At 39.8% G+C, this 15,000-nt stretch overlaps 1 protein-coding gene across 2 annotated transcripts in view; it reads left to right on the top strand.

Moving 5' to 3' along the window:
• The window catches only part of LOC137979322 (polyribonucleotide nucleotidyltransferase 1, mitochondrial-like), a 23,457-nt gene extending 21,668 nt beyond the window's left edge, over positions 1-1,789 (top strand). Inside the window, exon 28 of one of the 2 annotated variants that reach the window (XM_068826558.1) lies at positions 463-1,789. In XM_068826558.1, coding sequence (XP_068682659.1) covers positions 463-663 — 201 coding nt within the window. In that variant the 3' untranslated portion in view covers positions 664-1,789. The remainder of the gene's footprint in view (positions 1-462) is intronic. The other variant, XM_068826559.1, reaches the window with a different exon arrangement.
• The last annotated feature ends 13,211 nt before the right edge of the window (positions 1,790-15,000 follow it).

Below are 15,000 nucleotides of genomic sequence, written 5' to 3'. Positions count from 1 at the left end.
GCTATGCATAGTAAGTCAAATAAAAAAGTTAGCTCGGCTGTTGCCCTATTTACAATGGCTATGAATGGAACAATTCGTCATTCTGTTCGTCTTAAGGACAGAATTACGTCCACGCGTCAGATCTCTGATAACACTCTTTCGCGTATCTTGTGCATTCCTCGCACGGTTAAAAATGTCATATGAAATAGAGCAGCGTCGTTATCCAAGTGGTTGAGCCGTTGGATTCGAAATCCAAATATCGTAGGCTCTGACAATAAGCAAGAGGAACTCTTGGTAGTCTTGAGTTTTCTCTTTCGACGCTCTTTGAGATAGCTCCCCTCTGGGATTTTATTAACTGCCACACGTTTGATAAAGCTTTTTGATCTTAAGATTGCTAAAGCAGGTTTTCCCTGAGGTGCCCTCTTATCTGTTGGACACGCCCCACGAAAAGAACACTGCCTACTGCTTTCTTTTCTTTCTTAGGTTTATAATCCGAAACAGCTGAAAATGAAAGTTGGAGATACCGTAGATGTCAAGTACCTAGGACGGGACGAGCATTCGGGGAGACTTGAAATCTCAAGGAAAGCTTTATTACCAAAACCATCGGTGGAGCCATTGAAGAAAACAAATGGAATTAAAGATGACATGACACCTGAGGAATTTATTGCTACGTTCCTTAAATGATGGGAAGACCAGAGCTACCTTTCTCAGTGCCCCACTGTTTCCCTGAGGCGAGAAGAAGAACCCTGGCGAAGGAAGGACAAAAATAATTGACCTCGATAAGCTTCCTTCTTGTTTCCTTTGTGCCTGCAAGTATAACACTCCCATTGGTAGATACATAAGAGAGAGTTTTCCGTGGGCCGCTCGATTCTACGTGGAGGGGACGTGATCCAAACTGAGAGGATGTGTTTGAAAACTGATCATGCGCCAAGTCCATAAAAACCAAGAACACTCTTTCAGAGTCAGTAGAGGGGGCCGCTTCTATCACGCAGGCATACACGCACGCACGCACGCACGTCGTTTGCTTGACTAACACTGCTACCAAGTTAAGGGCTCTGGAGTTGCGCACACCGTATGTCCTATGCAATGTTTGTTCAATGAGAAGAGATTGAACCGTCCCTCCCCTCCCCTCAAGAGTGAGTGAGTGGTGTGAGGGTCCCTGTCTTACCCAATGCAAATGCCGCGCCTTCTCCCGCTCGATTATCCTCAACTCAGAGAACGGCAAGTGCTTAGACCGTCGCCGGTAATCTCAATCACACTACAGACAGAGATGATCCCTCATCTACAAGCAATTGCAAAAAGGTTGAGACACTGAATGGAAAATCCACCTCTTCTTCCTAAAACTCCTCTTCTAGTTCATAAGAAAAGGCTCAACGCCCCTCCCTCCCCCCTCCCCTTTTTCAATGTTGATACCCTTTAGTCTGAGTGCCAAGTGGAAATGGAAACAACTTTGCTTGGGGGGGAAGGGGGGCTGGAGATGCGCTGACTTGAATGACACGCATTGTACGGTTATCAACAGTGAGTGTCTCAACTCTTTTTGCAACTGCTTGTCTCGATGGCTGTCGCGTGTAATTCATCATTGCGACTAAACGGAACAGTCAATAGGTTCAGCAAAGGTATCAATGGAAAGCAGAAAAATGGAGCTTGAACTGGAATAGACGTTATGGCGTTCTAGTTGGGTTCTAATTGATAAAAATAAACTTGAAAAGTAGTGCAAATTACCCAGTTCTATTTATAACGTTACATACGCTGTTTTGTCGAGTAAGCGCGGACAAAGTTTGCTTTCGCAATGATTTTGCTGATTTCATCCGTCGAAAGTTTCCCAAAATGTTTAGGTGAGGTGCAAAGAGTCATTCCAAATTATTTATCCAAGATAATTGTCCAGTACTGAACTATTTCAAAGCACGTAGGGTGTTGAATAGTGCAGGTGCAAATTATTTTTTAACACTGGTTCGCAGTTGCCATATTATAAATCCGATTGAGAACGTGTTCAATTTAGTAGAACAAGAGTTCCAGCGCCAAGCGATACAGAATACCTACGAGACTTATCAACAGTTTGCTGAAATAGTGTAATGTACACTTTACGCCATGAGCGGCGACACTGTTATTGATAATATAATCTCTTCAATGAACAATCGCTCAAAGGCTTAAAATTCACGATAATGGTCAGCGAACGAAATGCTGAAAAGCTGTTATTCCTTGTATATAAATCTCTTCAATAAAAGTGAAGGACGGTTCAAAACAAAGAAATAAACAGGTTACGCAATGATAAGCTTGTCATTCTTTTATTAATAAGTTAATAATACGTCACCATGTCAACGCGAACATCGTAACACACACAAATACATTTTCGTCCAAAAAAAAAGGCAACCTTTTCCCCTTTTGACATGCAACACATGCAAATGGCGAGAAAAACAACCTGAGATAGACTTTTCATGATTTCAAAAGCAACAGGCAGTTAAAAGAAGTTTTCGCAACGGTCTACATAATTCCAACGGTCTACACTCGAAAAACATTAAGAAGTAGATAAGATTTCATTAATTCTACTGTAGACCGTAGACCGTTCACCGATGACGCAACCATTGCATTACCCGTGCCTCACGCCATGGCCACTGAGTTACAGAAAACCGTTAACTTATTCTAAAACAAAACTCTCGAAACATTTTGCACATTTTCGAATCTCCTTTAAAACTTAGTTTTCAGGGATTTCAACCAACTGAAATACATTAGCTTACTATTGACCGAAGAGACACGCGTTCGTATGAAATTCGATCCTACCTCACGGCTAACTGAAAACCACAGACTGTCACTGGAAATATTTTCAAATAAAAAGCGGATTCCATTGAAAATTGCAGTGAAAGACTAAATTTCCGGAAAGAAGTTCGTCCTGTTGTCACACAGCAGAAGAAGCACAACACTCATTTCCCTGCGTACTATTTACCTAAACAAAACGTGATCGGTACAATGTACGCACGCTTATTGTGTGCGCTCTGATTTCAACTAAGACTTCTTACAACGTATTGACACTTTCAACACCAAATTTGACATCAAACCAACCCAAAACTGTGTTTGTTGCCGTCAGAAAATGTGTTAATGACTACCTGAAGCGTGCAAGAGGTAAACACCCAATTTCGTCCTAAATGATTGCCAATTATAGCACTTTCAGCACACCTCAAAAAAACCACATTTTCAAACACCATTCCTCACTACGCAAACCTACCCGAACTAAACAAAGTTCTCTTCAAAGCTTACAATACAACTGTCGTATATGCAAGGTCTCGCCCCAAAAAACAAACAGACAACCCAGCAATACGGAGGTAAAACAACTAGACAAGCAATTGCAAAAAGGTTGAGACACTGAATGGAAAATCCACCTCTTCTTCCTAAAACTCCTCTTCTAGTTCATAAGAAAAGGCTCCACGCCCCTCCCTCCCCCCTCCCTTTTTAAATGTTGATACCCTTTAGTCTGAGTGCCAAGTGGAAATGGAAACAACTTTGCTTGGGGGGGAAGGGGGGCTGGAGATGCGCTGACTTGAATGACACGCATTGTACGGTTATCAACAGTGAGTGTCTCAACTCTTTTTGCAACTGCTTGTCTCGATGGCTGTCGCGTGTAATTCATCATTGCGACTAAACGGAACAGTCAATAGGTTCAGCAAAGGTATCAATGGAAAGCAGAAAAATGGAGCTTGAACTGGAATAGACGTTATGGCGTTCTAGTTGGGTTCTAATTGATAAAAATAAACTTGAAAAGTAGTGCAAATTACCCAGTTCTATTTATAACGTTACATACGCTGTTTTGTCGAGTAAGCGCGGACAAAGTTTGCTTTCGCAATGATTTTGCTGATTTCATCCGTCGAAAGTTTCCCAAAATGTTTAGGTGAGGTGCAAAGAGTCATTCCAAATTATTTATCCAAGATAATTGTCCAGTACTGAACTATTTCAAAGCACGTAGGGTGTTGAATAGTGCAGGTGCAAATTATTTTTTAACACTGGTTCGCAGTTGCCATATTATAAATCCGATTGAGAACGTGTTCAATTTAGTAGAACAAGAGTTCCAGCGCCAAGCGATACAGAATACCTACGAGACTTATCAACAGTTTGCTGAAATAGTGTAATGTACACTTTACGCCATGAGCGGCGACACTGTTATTGATAATATAATCTCTTCAATGAACAATCGCTCAAAGGCTTAAAATTCACGATAATGGTCAGCGAACGAAATGCTGAAAAGCTGTTATTCCTTGTATATAAATCTCTTCAATAAAAGTGAAGGACGGTTCAAAACAAAGAAATAAACAGGTTACGCAATGATAAGCTTGTCATTCTTTTATTAATAAGTTAATAATACGTCACCATGTCAACGCGAACATCGTAACACACACAAATACATTTTCGTCCAAAAAAAAAGGCAACCTTTTCCCCTTTTGACATGCAACACATGCAAATGGCGAGAAAAACAACCTGAGATAGACTTTTCATGATTTCAAAAGCAACAGGCAGTTAAAAGAAGTTTTCGCAACGGTCTACATAATTCCAACGGTCTACACTCGAAAAACATTAAGAAGTAGATAAGATTTCATTAATTCTACTGTAGACCGTAGACCGTTCACCGATGACGCAACCATTGCATTACCCGTGCCTCACGCCATGGCCACTGAGTTACAGAAAACCGTTAACTTATTCTAAAACAAAACTCTCGAAACATTTTGCACATTTTCGAATCTCCTTTAAAACTTAGTTTTCAGGGATTTCAACCAACTGAAATACATTAGCTTACTATTGACCGAAGAGACACGCGTTCGTATGAAATTCGATCCTACCTCACGGCTAACTGAAAACCACAGACTGTCACTGGAAATATTTTCAAATAAAAAGCGGATTCCATTGAAAATTGCAGTGAAAGACTAAATTTCCGGAAAGAAGTTCGTCCTGTTGTCACACAGCAGAAGAAGCACAACACTCATTTCCCTGCGTACTATTTACCTAAACAAAACGTGATCGGTACAATGTACGCACGCTTATTGTGTGCGCTCTGATTTCAACTAAGACTTCTTACAACGTATTGACACTTTCAACACCAAATTTGACATCAAACCAACCCAAAACTGTGTTTGTTGCCGTCAGAAAATGTGTTAATGACTACCTGAAGCGTGCAAGAGGTAAACACCCAATTTCGTCCTAAATGATTGCCAATTATAGCACTTTCAGCACACCTCAAAAAAACCACATTTTCAAACACCATTCCTCACTACGCAAACCTACCCGAACTAAACAAAGTTCTCTTCAAAGCTTACAATACAACTGTCGTATATGCAAGGTCTCGCCCCAAAAAACAAACAGACAACCCAGCAATACGGAGGTAAAACAACTAGACAAGCAATTGCAAAAAGGTTGAGACACTGAATGGAAAATCCACCTCTTCTTCCTAAAACTCCTCTTCTAGTTCATAAGAAAAGGCTCAACGCCCCTCCCTCCCCCCTCCCCTTTTTCAATGTTGATACCCTTTAGTCTGAGTGCCAAGTGGAAATGGAAACAACTTTGCTTGGGGGGGAAGGGGGGCTGGAGATGCGCTGACTTGAATGACACGCATTGTACGGTTATCAACAGTGAGTGTCTCAACTCTTTTTGCAACTGCTTGTCTCGATGGCTGTCGCGTGTAATTCATCATTGCGACTAAACGGAACAGTCAATAGGTTCAGCAAAGGTATCAATGGAAAGCAGAAAAATGGAGCTTGAACTGGAATAGACGTTATGGCGTTCTAGTTGGGTTCTAATTGATAAAAATAAACTTGAAAAGTAGTGCAAATTACCCAGTTCTATTTATAACGTTACATACGCTGTTTTGTCGAGTAAGCGCGGACAAAGTTTGCTTTCGCAATGATTTTGCTGATTTCATCCGTCGAAAGTTTCCCAAAATGTTTAGGTGAGGTGCAAAGAGTCATTCCAAATTATTTATCCAAGATAATTGTCCAGTACTGAACTATTTCAAAGCACGTAGGGTGTTGAATAGTGCAGGTGCAAATTATTTTTTAACACTGGTTCGCAGTTGCCATATTATAAATCCGATTGAGAACGTGTTCAATTTAGTAGAACAAGAGTTCCAGCGCCAAGCGATACAGAATACCTACGAGACTTATCAACAGTTTGCTGAAATAGTGTAATGTACACTTTACGCCATGAGCGGCGACACTGTTATTGATAATATAATCTCTTCAATGAACAATCGCTCAAAGGCTTAAAATTCACGATAATGGTCAGCGAACGAAATGCTGAAAAGCTGTTATTCCTTGTATATAAATCTCTTCAATAAAAGTGAAGGACGGTTCAAAACAAAGAAATAAACAGGTTACGCAATGATAAGCTTGTCATTCTTTTATTAATAAGTTAATAATACGTCACCATGTCAACGCGAACATCGTAACACACACAAATACATTTTCGTCCAAAAAAAAAGGCAACCTTTCCCCTTTTGACATGCAACACATGCAAATGGCGAGAAAAACAACCTGAGATAGACTTTTCATGATTTCAAAAGCAACAGGCAGTTAAAAGAAGTTTTCGCAACGGTCTACATAATTCCAACGGTCTACACTCGAAAAACATTAAGAAGTAGATAAGATTTCATTAATTCTACTGTAGACCGTAGACCGTTCACCGATGACGCAACCATTGCATTACCCGTGCCTCACGCCATGGCCACTGAGTTACAGAAAACCGTTAACTTATTCTAAAACAAAACTCTCGAAACATTTTGCACATTTTCGAATCTCCTTTAAAACTTAGTTTTCAGGGATTTCAACCAACTGAAATACATTAGCTTACTATTGACCGAAGAGACACGCGTTCGTATGAAATTCGATCCTACCTCACGGCTAACTGAAAACCACAGACTGTCACTGGAAATATTTTCAAATAAAAAGCGGATTCCATTGAAAATTGCAGTGAAAGACTAAATTTCCGGAAAGAAGTTCGTCCTGTTGTCACACAGCAGAAGAAGCACAACACTCATTTCCCTGCGTACTATTTACCTAAACAAAACGTGATCGGTACAATGTACGCACGCTTATTGTGTGCGCTCTGATTTCAACTAAGACTTCTTACAACGTATTGACACTTTCAACACCAAATTTGACATCAAACCAACCCAAAACTGTGTTTGTTGCCGTCAGAAAATGTGTTAATGACTACCTGAAGCGTGCAAGAGGTAAACACCCAATTTCGTCCTAAATGATTGCCAATTATAGCACTTTCAGCACACCTCAAAAAAACCACATTTTCAAACACCATTCCTCACTACGCAAACCTACCCGAACTAAACAAAGTTCTCTTCAAAGCTTACAATACAACTGTCGTATATGCAAGGTCTCGCCCCAAAAAACAAACAGACAACCCAGCAATACGGAGGTAAAACAACTAGACAAGCAATTGCAAAAAGGTTGAGACACTGAATGGAAAATCCACCTCTTCTTCCTAAAACTCCTCTTCTAGTTCATAAGAAAAGGCTCAACGCCCCTCCCTCCCCCCTCCCCTTTTTCAATGTTGATACCCTTTAGTCTGAGTGCCAAGTGGAAATGGAAACAACTTTGCTTGGGGGGGAAGGGGGGCTGGAGATGCGCTGACTTGAATGACACGCATTGTACGGTTATCAACAGTGAGTGTCTCAACTCTTTTTGCAACTGCTTGTCTCGATGGCTGTCGCGTGTAATTCATCATTGCGACTAAACGGAACAGTCAATAGGTTCAGCAAAGGTATCAATGGAAAGCAGAAAAATGGAGCTTGAACTGGAATAGACGTTATGGCGTTCTAGTTGGGTTCTAATTGATAAAAATAAACTTGAAAAGTAGTGCAAATTACCCAGTTCTATTTATAACGTTACATACGCTGTTTTGTCGAGTAAGCGCGGACAAAGTTTGCTTTCGCAATGATTTTGCTGATTTCATCCGTCGAAAGTTTCCCAAAATGTTTAGGTGAGGTGCAAAGAGTCATTCCAAATTATTTATCCAAGATAATTGTCCAGTACTGAACTATTTCAAAGCACGTAGGGTGTTGAATAGTGCAGGTGCAAATTATTTTTTAACACTGGTTCGCAGTTGCCATATTATAAATCCGATTGAGAACGTGTTCAATTTAGTAGAACAAGAGTTCCAGCGCCAAGCGATACAGAATACCTACGAGACTTATCAACAGTTTGCTGAAATAGTGTAATGTACACTTTACGCCATGAGCGGCGACACTGTTATTGATAATATAATCTCTTCAATGAACAATCGCTCAAAGGCTTAAAATTCACGATAATGGTCAGCGAACGAAATGCTGAAAAGCTGTTATTCCTTGTATATAAATCTCTTCAATAAAAGTGAAGGACGGTTCAAAACAAAGAAATAAACAGGTTACGCAATGATAAGCTTGTCATTCTTTTATTAATAAGTTAATAATACGTCACCATGTCAACGCGAACATCGTAACACACACAAATACATTTTCGTCCAAAAAAAAGGCAACCTTTTCCCCTTTTGACATGCAACACATGCAAATGGCGAGAAAAACAACCTGAGATAGACTTTTCATGATTTCAAAAGCAACAGGCAGTTAAAAGAAGTTTTCGCAACGGTCTACATAATTCCAACGGTCTACACTCGAAAAACATTAAGAAGTAGATAAGATTTCATTAATTCTACTGTAGACCGTAGACCGTTCACCGATGACGCAACCATTGCATTACCCGTGCCTCACGCCATGGCCACTGAGTTACAGAAAACCGTTAACTTATTCTAAAACAAAACTCTCGAAACATTTTGCACATTTTCGAATCTCCTTTAAAACTTAGTTTTCAGGGATTTCAACCAACTGAAATACATTAGCTTACTATTGACCGAAGAGACACGCGTTCGTATGAAATTCGATCCTACCTCACGGCTAACTGAAAACCACAGACTGTCACTGGAAATATTTTCAAATAAAAAGCGGATTCCATTGAAAATTGCAGTGAAAGACTAAATTTCCGGAAAGAAGTTCGTCCTGTTGTCACACAGCAGAAGAAGCACAACACTCATTTCCCTGCGTACTATTTACCTAAACAAAACGTGATCGGTACAATGTACGCACGCTTATTGTGTGCGCTCTGATTTCAACTAAGACTTCTTACAACGTATTGACACTTTCAACACCAAATTTGACATCAAACCAACCCAAAACTGTGTTTGTTGCCGTCAGAAAATGTGTTAATGACTACCTGAAGCGTGCAAGAGGTAAACACCCAATTTCGTCCTAAATGATTGCCAATTATAGCACTTTCAGCACACCTCAAAAAAACCACATTTTCAAACACCATTCCTCACTACGCAAACCTACCCGAACTAAACAAAGTTCTCTTCAAAGCTTACAATACAACTGTCGTATATGCAAGGTCTCGCCCCAAAAAACAAACAGACAACCCAGCAATACGGAGGTAAAACAACTAGACAAGCAATTGCAAAAAGGTTGAGACACTGAATGGAAAATCCACCTCTTCTTCCTAAAACTCCTCTTCTAGTTCATAAGAAAAGGCTCAACGCCCCTCCCTCCCCCCTCCCTTTTTCAATGTTGATACCCTTTAGTCTGAGTGCCAAGTGGAAATGGAAACAACTTTGCTTGGGGGGGAAGGGGGGCTGGAGATGCGCTGACTTGAATGACACGCATTGTACGGTTATCAACAGTGAGTGTCTCAACTCTTTTTGCAACTGCTTGTCTCGATGGCTGTCGCGTGTAATTCATCATTGCGACTAAACGGAACAGTCAATAGGTTCAGCAAAGGTATCAATGGAAAGCAGAAAAATGGAGCTTGAACTGGAATAGACGTTATGGCGTTCTAGTTGGGTTCTAATTGATAAAAATAAACTTGAAAAGTAGTGCAAATTACCCAGTTCTATTTATAACGTTACATACGCTGTTTTGTCGAGTAAGCGCGGACAAAGTTTGCTTTCGCAATGATTTTGCTGATTTCATCCGTCGAAAGTTTCCCAAAATGTTTAGGTGAGGTGCAAAGAGTCATTCCAAATTATTTATCCAAGATAATTGTCCAGTACTGAACTATTTCAAAGCACGTAGGGTGTTGAATAGTGCAGGTGCAAATTATTTTTTAACACTGGTTCGCAGTTGCCATATTATAAATCCGATTGAGAACGTGTTCAATTTAGTAGAACAAGAGTTCCAGCGCCAAGCGATACAGAATACCTACGAGACTTATCAACAGTTTGCTGAAATAGTGTAATGTACACTTTACGCCATGAGCGGCGACACTGTTATTGATAATATAATCTCTTCAATGAACAATCGCTCAAAGGCTTAAAATTCACGATAATGGTCAGCGAACGAAATGCTGAAAAGCTGTTATTCCTTGTATATAAATCTCTTCAATAAAAGTGAAGGACGGTTCAAAACAAAGAAATAAACAGGTTACGCAATGATAAGCTTGTCATTCTTTTAATAAGTTAATAATACGTCACCATGTCAACGCGAACATCGTAACACACACAAATACATTTTCGTCCAAAAAAAAAGGCAACCTTTTCCCTTTTTGACATGCAACACATGCAAATGGCGAGAAAAACAACCTGAGATAGACTTTTCATGATTTCAAAAGCAACAGGCAGTTAAAAGAAGTTTTCGCAACGGTCTACATAATTCCAACGGTCTACACTCGAAAAACATTAAGAAGTAGATAAGATTTCATTAATTCTACTGTAGACCGTAGACCGTTCACCGATGACGCAACCATTGCATTACCCGTGCCTCACGCCATGGCCACTGAGTTACAGAAAACCGTTAACTTATTCTAAAACAAAACTCTCGAAACATTTTGCACATTTTCGAATCTCCTTTAAAACTTAGTTTTCAGGGATTTCAACCAACTGAAATACATTAGCTTACTATTGACCGAAGAGACACGCGTTCGTATGAAATTCGATCCTACCTCACGGCTAACTGAAAACCACAGACTGTCACTGGAAATATTTTCAAATAAAAAGCGGATTCCATTGAAAATTGCAGTGAAAGACTAAATTTCCGGAAAGAAGTTCGTCCTGTTGTCACACAGCAGAAGAAGCACAACACTCATTTCCCTGCGTACTATTTACCTAAACAAAACGTGATCGGTACAATGTACGCACGCTTATTGTGTGCGCTCTGATTTCAACTAAGACTTCTTACAACGTATTGACACTTTCAACACCAAATTTGACATCAAACCAACCCAAAACTGTGTTTGTTGCCGTCAGAAAATGTGTTAATGACTACCTGAAGCGTGCAAGAGGTAAACACCCAATTTCGTCCTAAATGATTGCCAATTATAGCACTTTCAGCACACCTCAAAAAAACCACATTTTCAAACACCATTCCTCACTACGCAAACCTACCCGAACTAAACAAAGTTCTCTTCAAAGCTTACAATACAACTGTCGTATATGCAAGGTCTCGCCCCAAAAAACAAACAGACAACCCAGCAATACGGAGGTAAAACAACTAGACAAGCAATTGCAAAAAGGTTGAGACACTGAATGGAAAATCCACCTCTTCTTCCTAAAACTCCTCTTCTAGTTCATAAGAAAAGGCTCAACGCCCCTCCCTCCCCCCTCCCCTTTTCAATGTTGATACCCTTTAGTCTGAGTGCCAAGTGGAAATGGAAACAACTTTGCTTGGGGGGGAAGGGGGGCTGGAGATGCGCTGACTTGAATGACACGCATTGTACGGTTATCAACAGTGAGTGTCTCAACTCTTTTTGCAACTGCTTGTCTCGATGGCTGTCGCGTGTAATTCATCATTGCGACTAAACGGAACAGTCAATAGGTTCAGCAAAGGTATCAATGGAAAGCAGAAAAATGGAGCTTGAACTGGAATAGACGTTATGGCGTTCTAGTTGGGTTCTAATTGATAAAAATAAACTTGAAAAGTAGTGCAAATTACCCAGTTCTATTTATAACGTTACATACGCTGTTTTGTCGAGTAAGCGCGGACAAAGTTTGCTTTCGCAATGATTTTGCTGATTTCATCCGTCGAAAGTTTCCCAAAATGTTTAGGTGAGGTGCAAAGAGTCATTCCAAATTATTTATCCAAGATAATTGTCCAGTACTGAACTATTTCAAAGCACGTAGGGTGTTGAATAGTGCAGGTGCAAATTATTTTTTAACACTGGTTCGCAGTTGCCATATTATAAATCCGATTGAGAACGTGTTCAATTTAGTAGAACAAGAGTTCCAGCGCCAAGCGATACAGAATACCTACGAGACTTATCAACAGTTTGCTGAAATAGTGTAATGTACACTTTACGCCATGAGCGGCGACACTGTTATTGATAATATAATCTCTTCAATGAACAATCGCTCAAAGGCTTAAAATTCACGATAATGGTCAGCGAACGAAATGCTGAAAAGCTGTTATTCCTTGTATATAAATCTCTTCAATAAAAGTGAAGGACGGTTCAAAACAAAGAAATAAACAGGTTACGCAATGATAAGCTTGTCATTCTTTTATTAATAAGTTAATAATACGTCACCATGTCAACGCGAACATCGTAACACACACAAATACATTTTCGTCCAAAAAAAAAGGCAACCTTTTCCCTTTTGACATGCAACACATGCAAATGGCGAGAAAAACAACCTGAGATAGACTTTTCATGATTTCAAAAGCAACAGGCAGTTAAAAGAAGTTTTCGCAACGGTCTACATAATTCCAACGGTCTACACTCGAAAAACATTAAGAAGTAGATAAGATTTCATTAATTCTACTGTAGACCGTAGACCGTTCACCGATGACGCAACCATTGCATTACCCGTGCCTCACGCCATGGCCACTGAGTTACAGAAAACCGTTAACTTATTCTAAAACAAAACTCTCGAAACATTTTGCACATTTTCGAATCTCCTTTAAAACTTAGTTTTCAGGGATTTCAACCAACTGAAATACATTAGCTTACTATTGACCGAAGAGACACGCGTTCGTATGAAATTCGATCCTACCTCACGGCTAACTGAAAACCACAGACTGTCACTGGAAATATTTTCAAATAAAAAGCGGATTCCATTGAAAATTGCAGTGAAAGACTAAATTTCCGGAAAGAAGTTCGTCCTGTTGTCACACAGCAGAAGAAGCACAACACTCATTTCCCTGCGTACTATTTACCTAAACAAAACGTGATCGGTACAATGTACGCACGCTTATTGTGTGCGCTCTGATTTCAACTAAGACTTCTTACAACGTATTGACACTTTCAACACCAAATTTGACATCAAACCAACCCAAAACTGTGTTTGTTGCCGTCAGAAAATGTGTTAATGACTACCTGAAGCGTGCAAGAGGTAAACACCCAATTTCGTCCTAAATGATTGCCAATTATAGCACTTTCAGCACACCTCAAAAAAACCACATTTTCAAACACCATTCCTCACTACGCAAACCTACCCGAACTAAACAAAGTTCTCTTCAAAGCTTACAATACAACTGTCGTATATGCAAGGTCTCGCCCCAAAAAACAAACAGACAACCCAGCAATACGGAGGTAAAACAACTAGACAAGCAATTGCAAAAAGGTTGAGACACTGAATGGAAAATCCACCTCTTCTTCCTAAAACTCCTCTTCTAGTTCATAAGAAAAGGCTCAACGCCCCTCCCTCCCCCCTCCCTTTTTCAATGTTGATACCCTTTAGTCTGAGTGCCAAGTGGAAATGGAAACAACTTTGCTTGGGGGGAAGGGGGGCTGGAGATGCGCTGACTTGAATGACACGCATTGTACGGTTATCAACAGTGAGTGTCTCAACTCTTTTTGCAACTGCTTGTCTCGATGGCTGTCGCGTGTAATTCATCATTGCGACTAAACGGAACAGTCAATAGGTTCAGCAAAGGTATCAATGGAAAGCAGAAAAATGGAGCTTGAACTGGAATAGACGTTATGGCGTTCTAGTTGGGTTCTAATTGATAAAAATAAACTTGAAAAGTAGTGCAAATTACCCAGTTCTATTTATAACGTTACATACGCTGTTTTGTCGAGTAAGCGCGGACAAAGTTTGCTTTCGCAATGATTTTGCTGATTTCATCCGTCGAAAGTTTCCCAAAATGTTTAGGTGAGGTGCAAAGAGTCATTCCAAATTATTTATCCAAGATAATTGTCCAGTACTGAACTATTTCAAAGCACGTAGGGTGTTGAATAGTGCAGGTGCAAATTATTTTTTAACACTGGTTCGCAGTTGCCATATTATAAATCCGATTGAGAACGTGTTCAATTTAGTAGAACAAGAGTTCCAGCGCCAAGCGATACAGAATACCTACGAGACTTATCAACAGTTTGCTGAAATAGTGTAATGTACACTTTACGCCATGAGCGGCGACACTGTTATTGATAATATAATCTCTTCAATGAACAATCGCTCAAAGGCTTAAAATTCACGATAATGGTCAGCGAACGAAATGCTGAAAAGCTGTTATTCCTTGTATATAAATCTCTTCAATAAAAGTGAAGGACGGTTCAAAACAAAGAAATAAACAGGTTACGCAATGATAAGCTTGTCATTCTTTTATTAATAAGTTAATAATACGTCACCATGTCAACGCGAACATCGTAACACACACAAATACATTTTCGTCCAAAAAAAAAGGCAACCTTTTCCCCTTTTGACATGCAACACATGCAAATGGCGAGAAAAACAACCTGAGATAGACTTTTCATGATTTCAAAAGCAACAGGCAGTTAAAAGAAGTTTTCGCAACGGTCTACATAATTCCAACGGTCTACACTCGAAAAACATTAAGAAGTAGATAAGATTTCATTAATTCTACTGTAGACCGTAGACCGTTCACCGATGACGCAACCATTGCATTACCCGTGCCTCACGCCATGGCCACTGAGTTACAGAAAACCGTTAACTTATTCTAAAACAAAACTCTCGAAACATTTTGCACATTTTCGAATCTCCTTTAAAACTTAGTTTTCAGGGATTTCAACCAACTGAAATACATTAGCTTACTATTGACCGAAGAGACACGCG

The sequence above is a fragment of the Montipora foliosa genome, chromosome 12, assembly GCF_036669935.1.
Source record: "Montipora foliosa isolate CH-2021 chromosome 12, ASM3666993v2, whole genome shotgun sequence".
Classification (NCBI taxonomy): Eukaryota; Metazoa; Cnidaria; class Anthozoa; order Scleractinia; family Acroporidae; genus Montipora; species Montipora foliosa.
The sequence above is the reverse complement of the archived record's forward strand: the minus strand, read 5'-3'. Positions and strand labels throughout refer to the sequence as shown.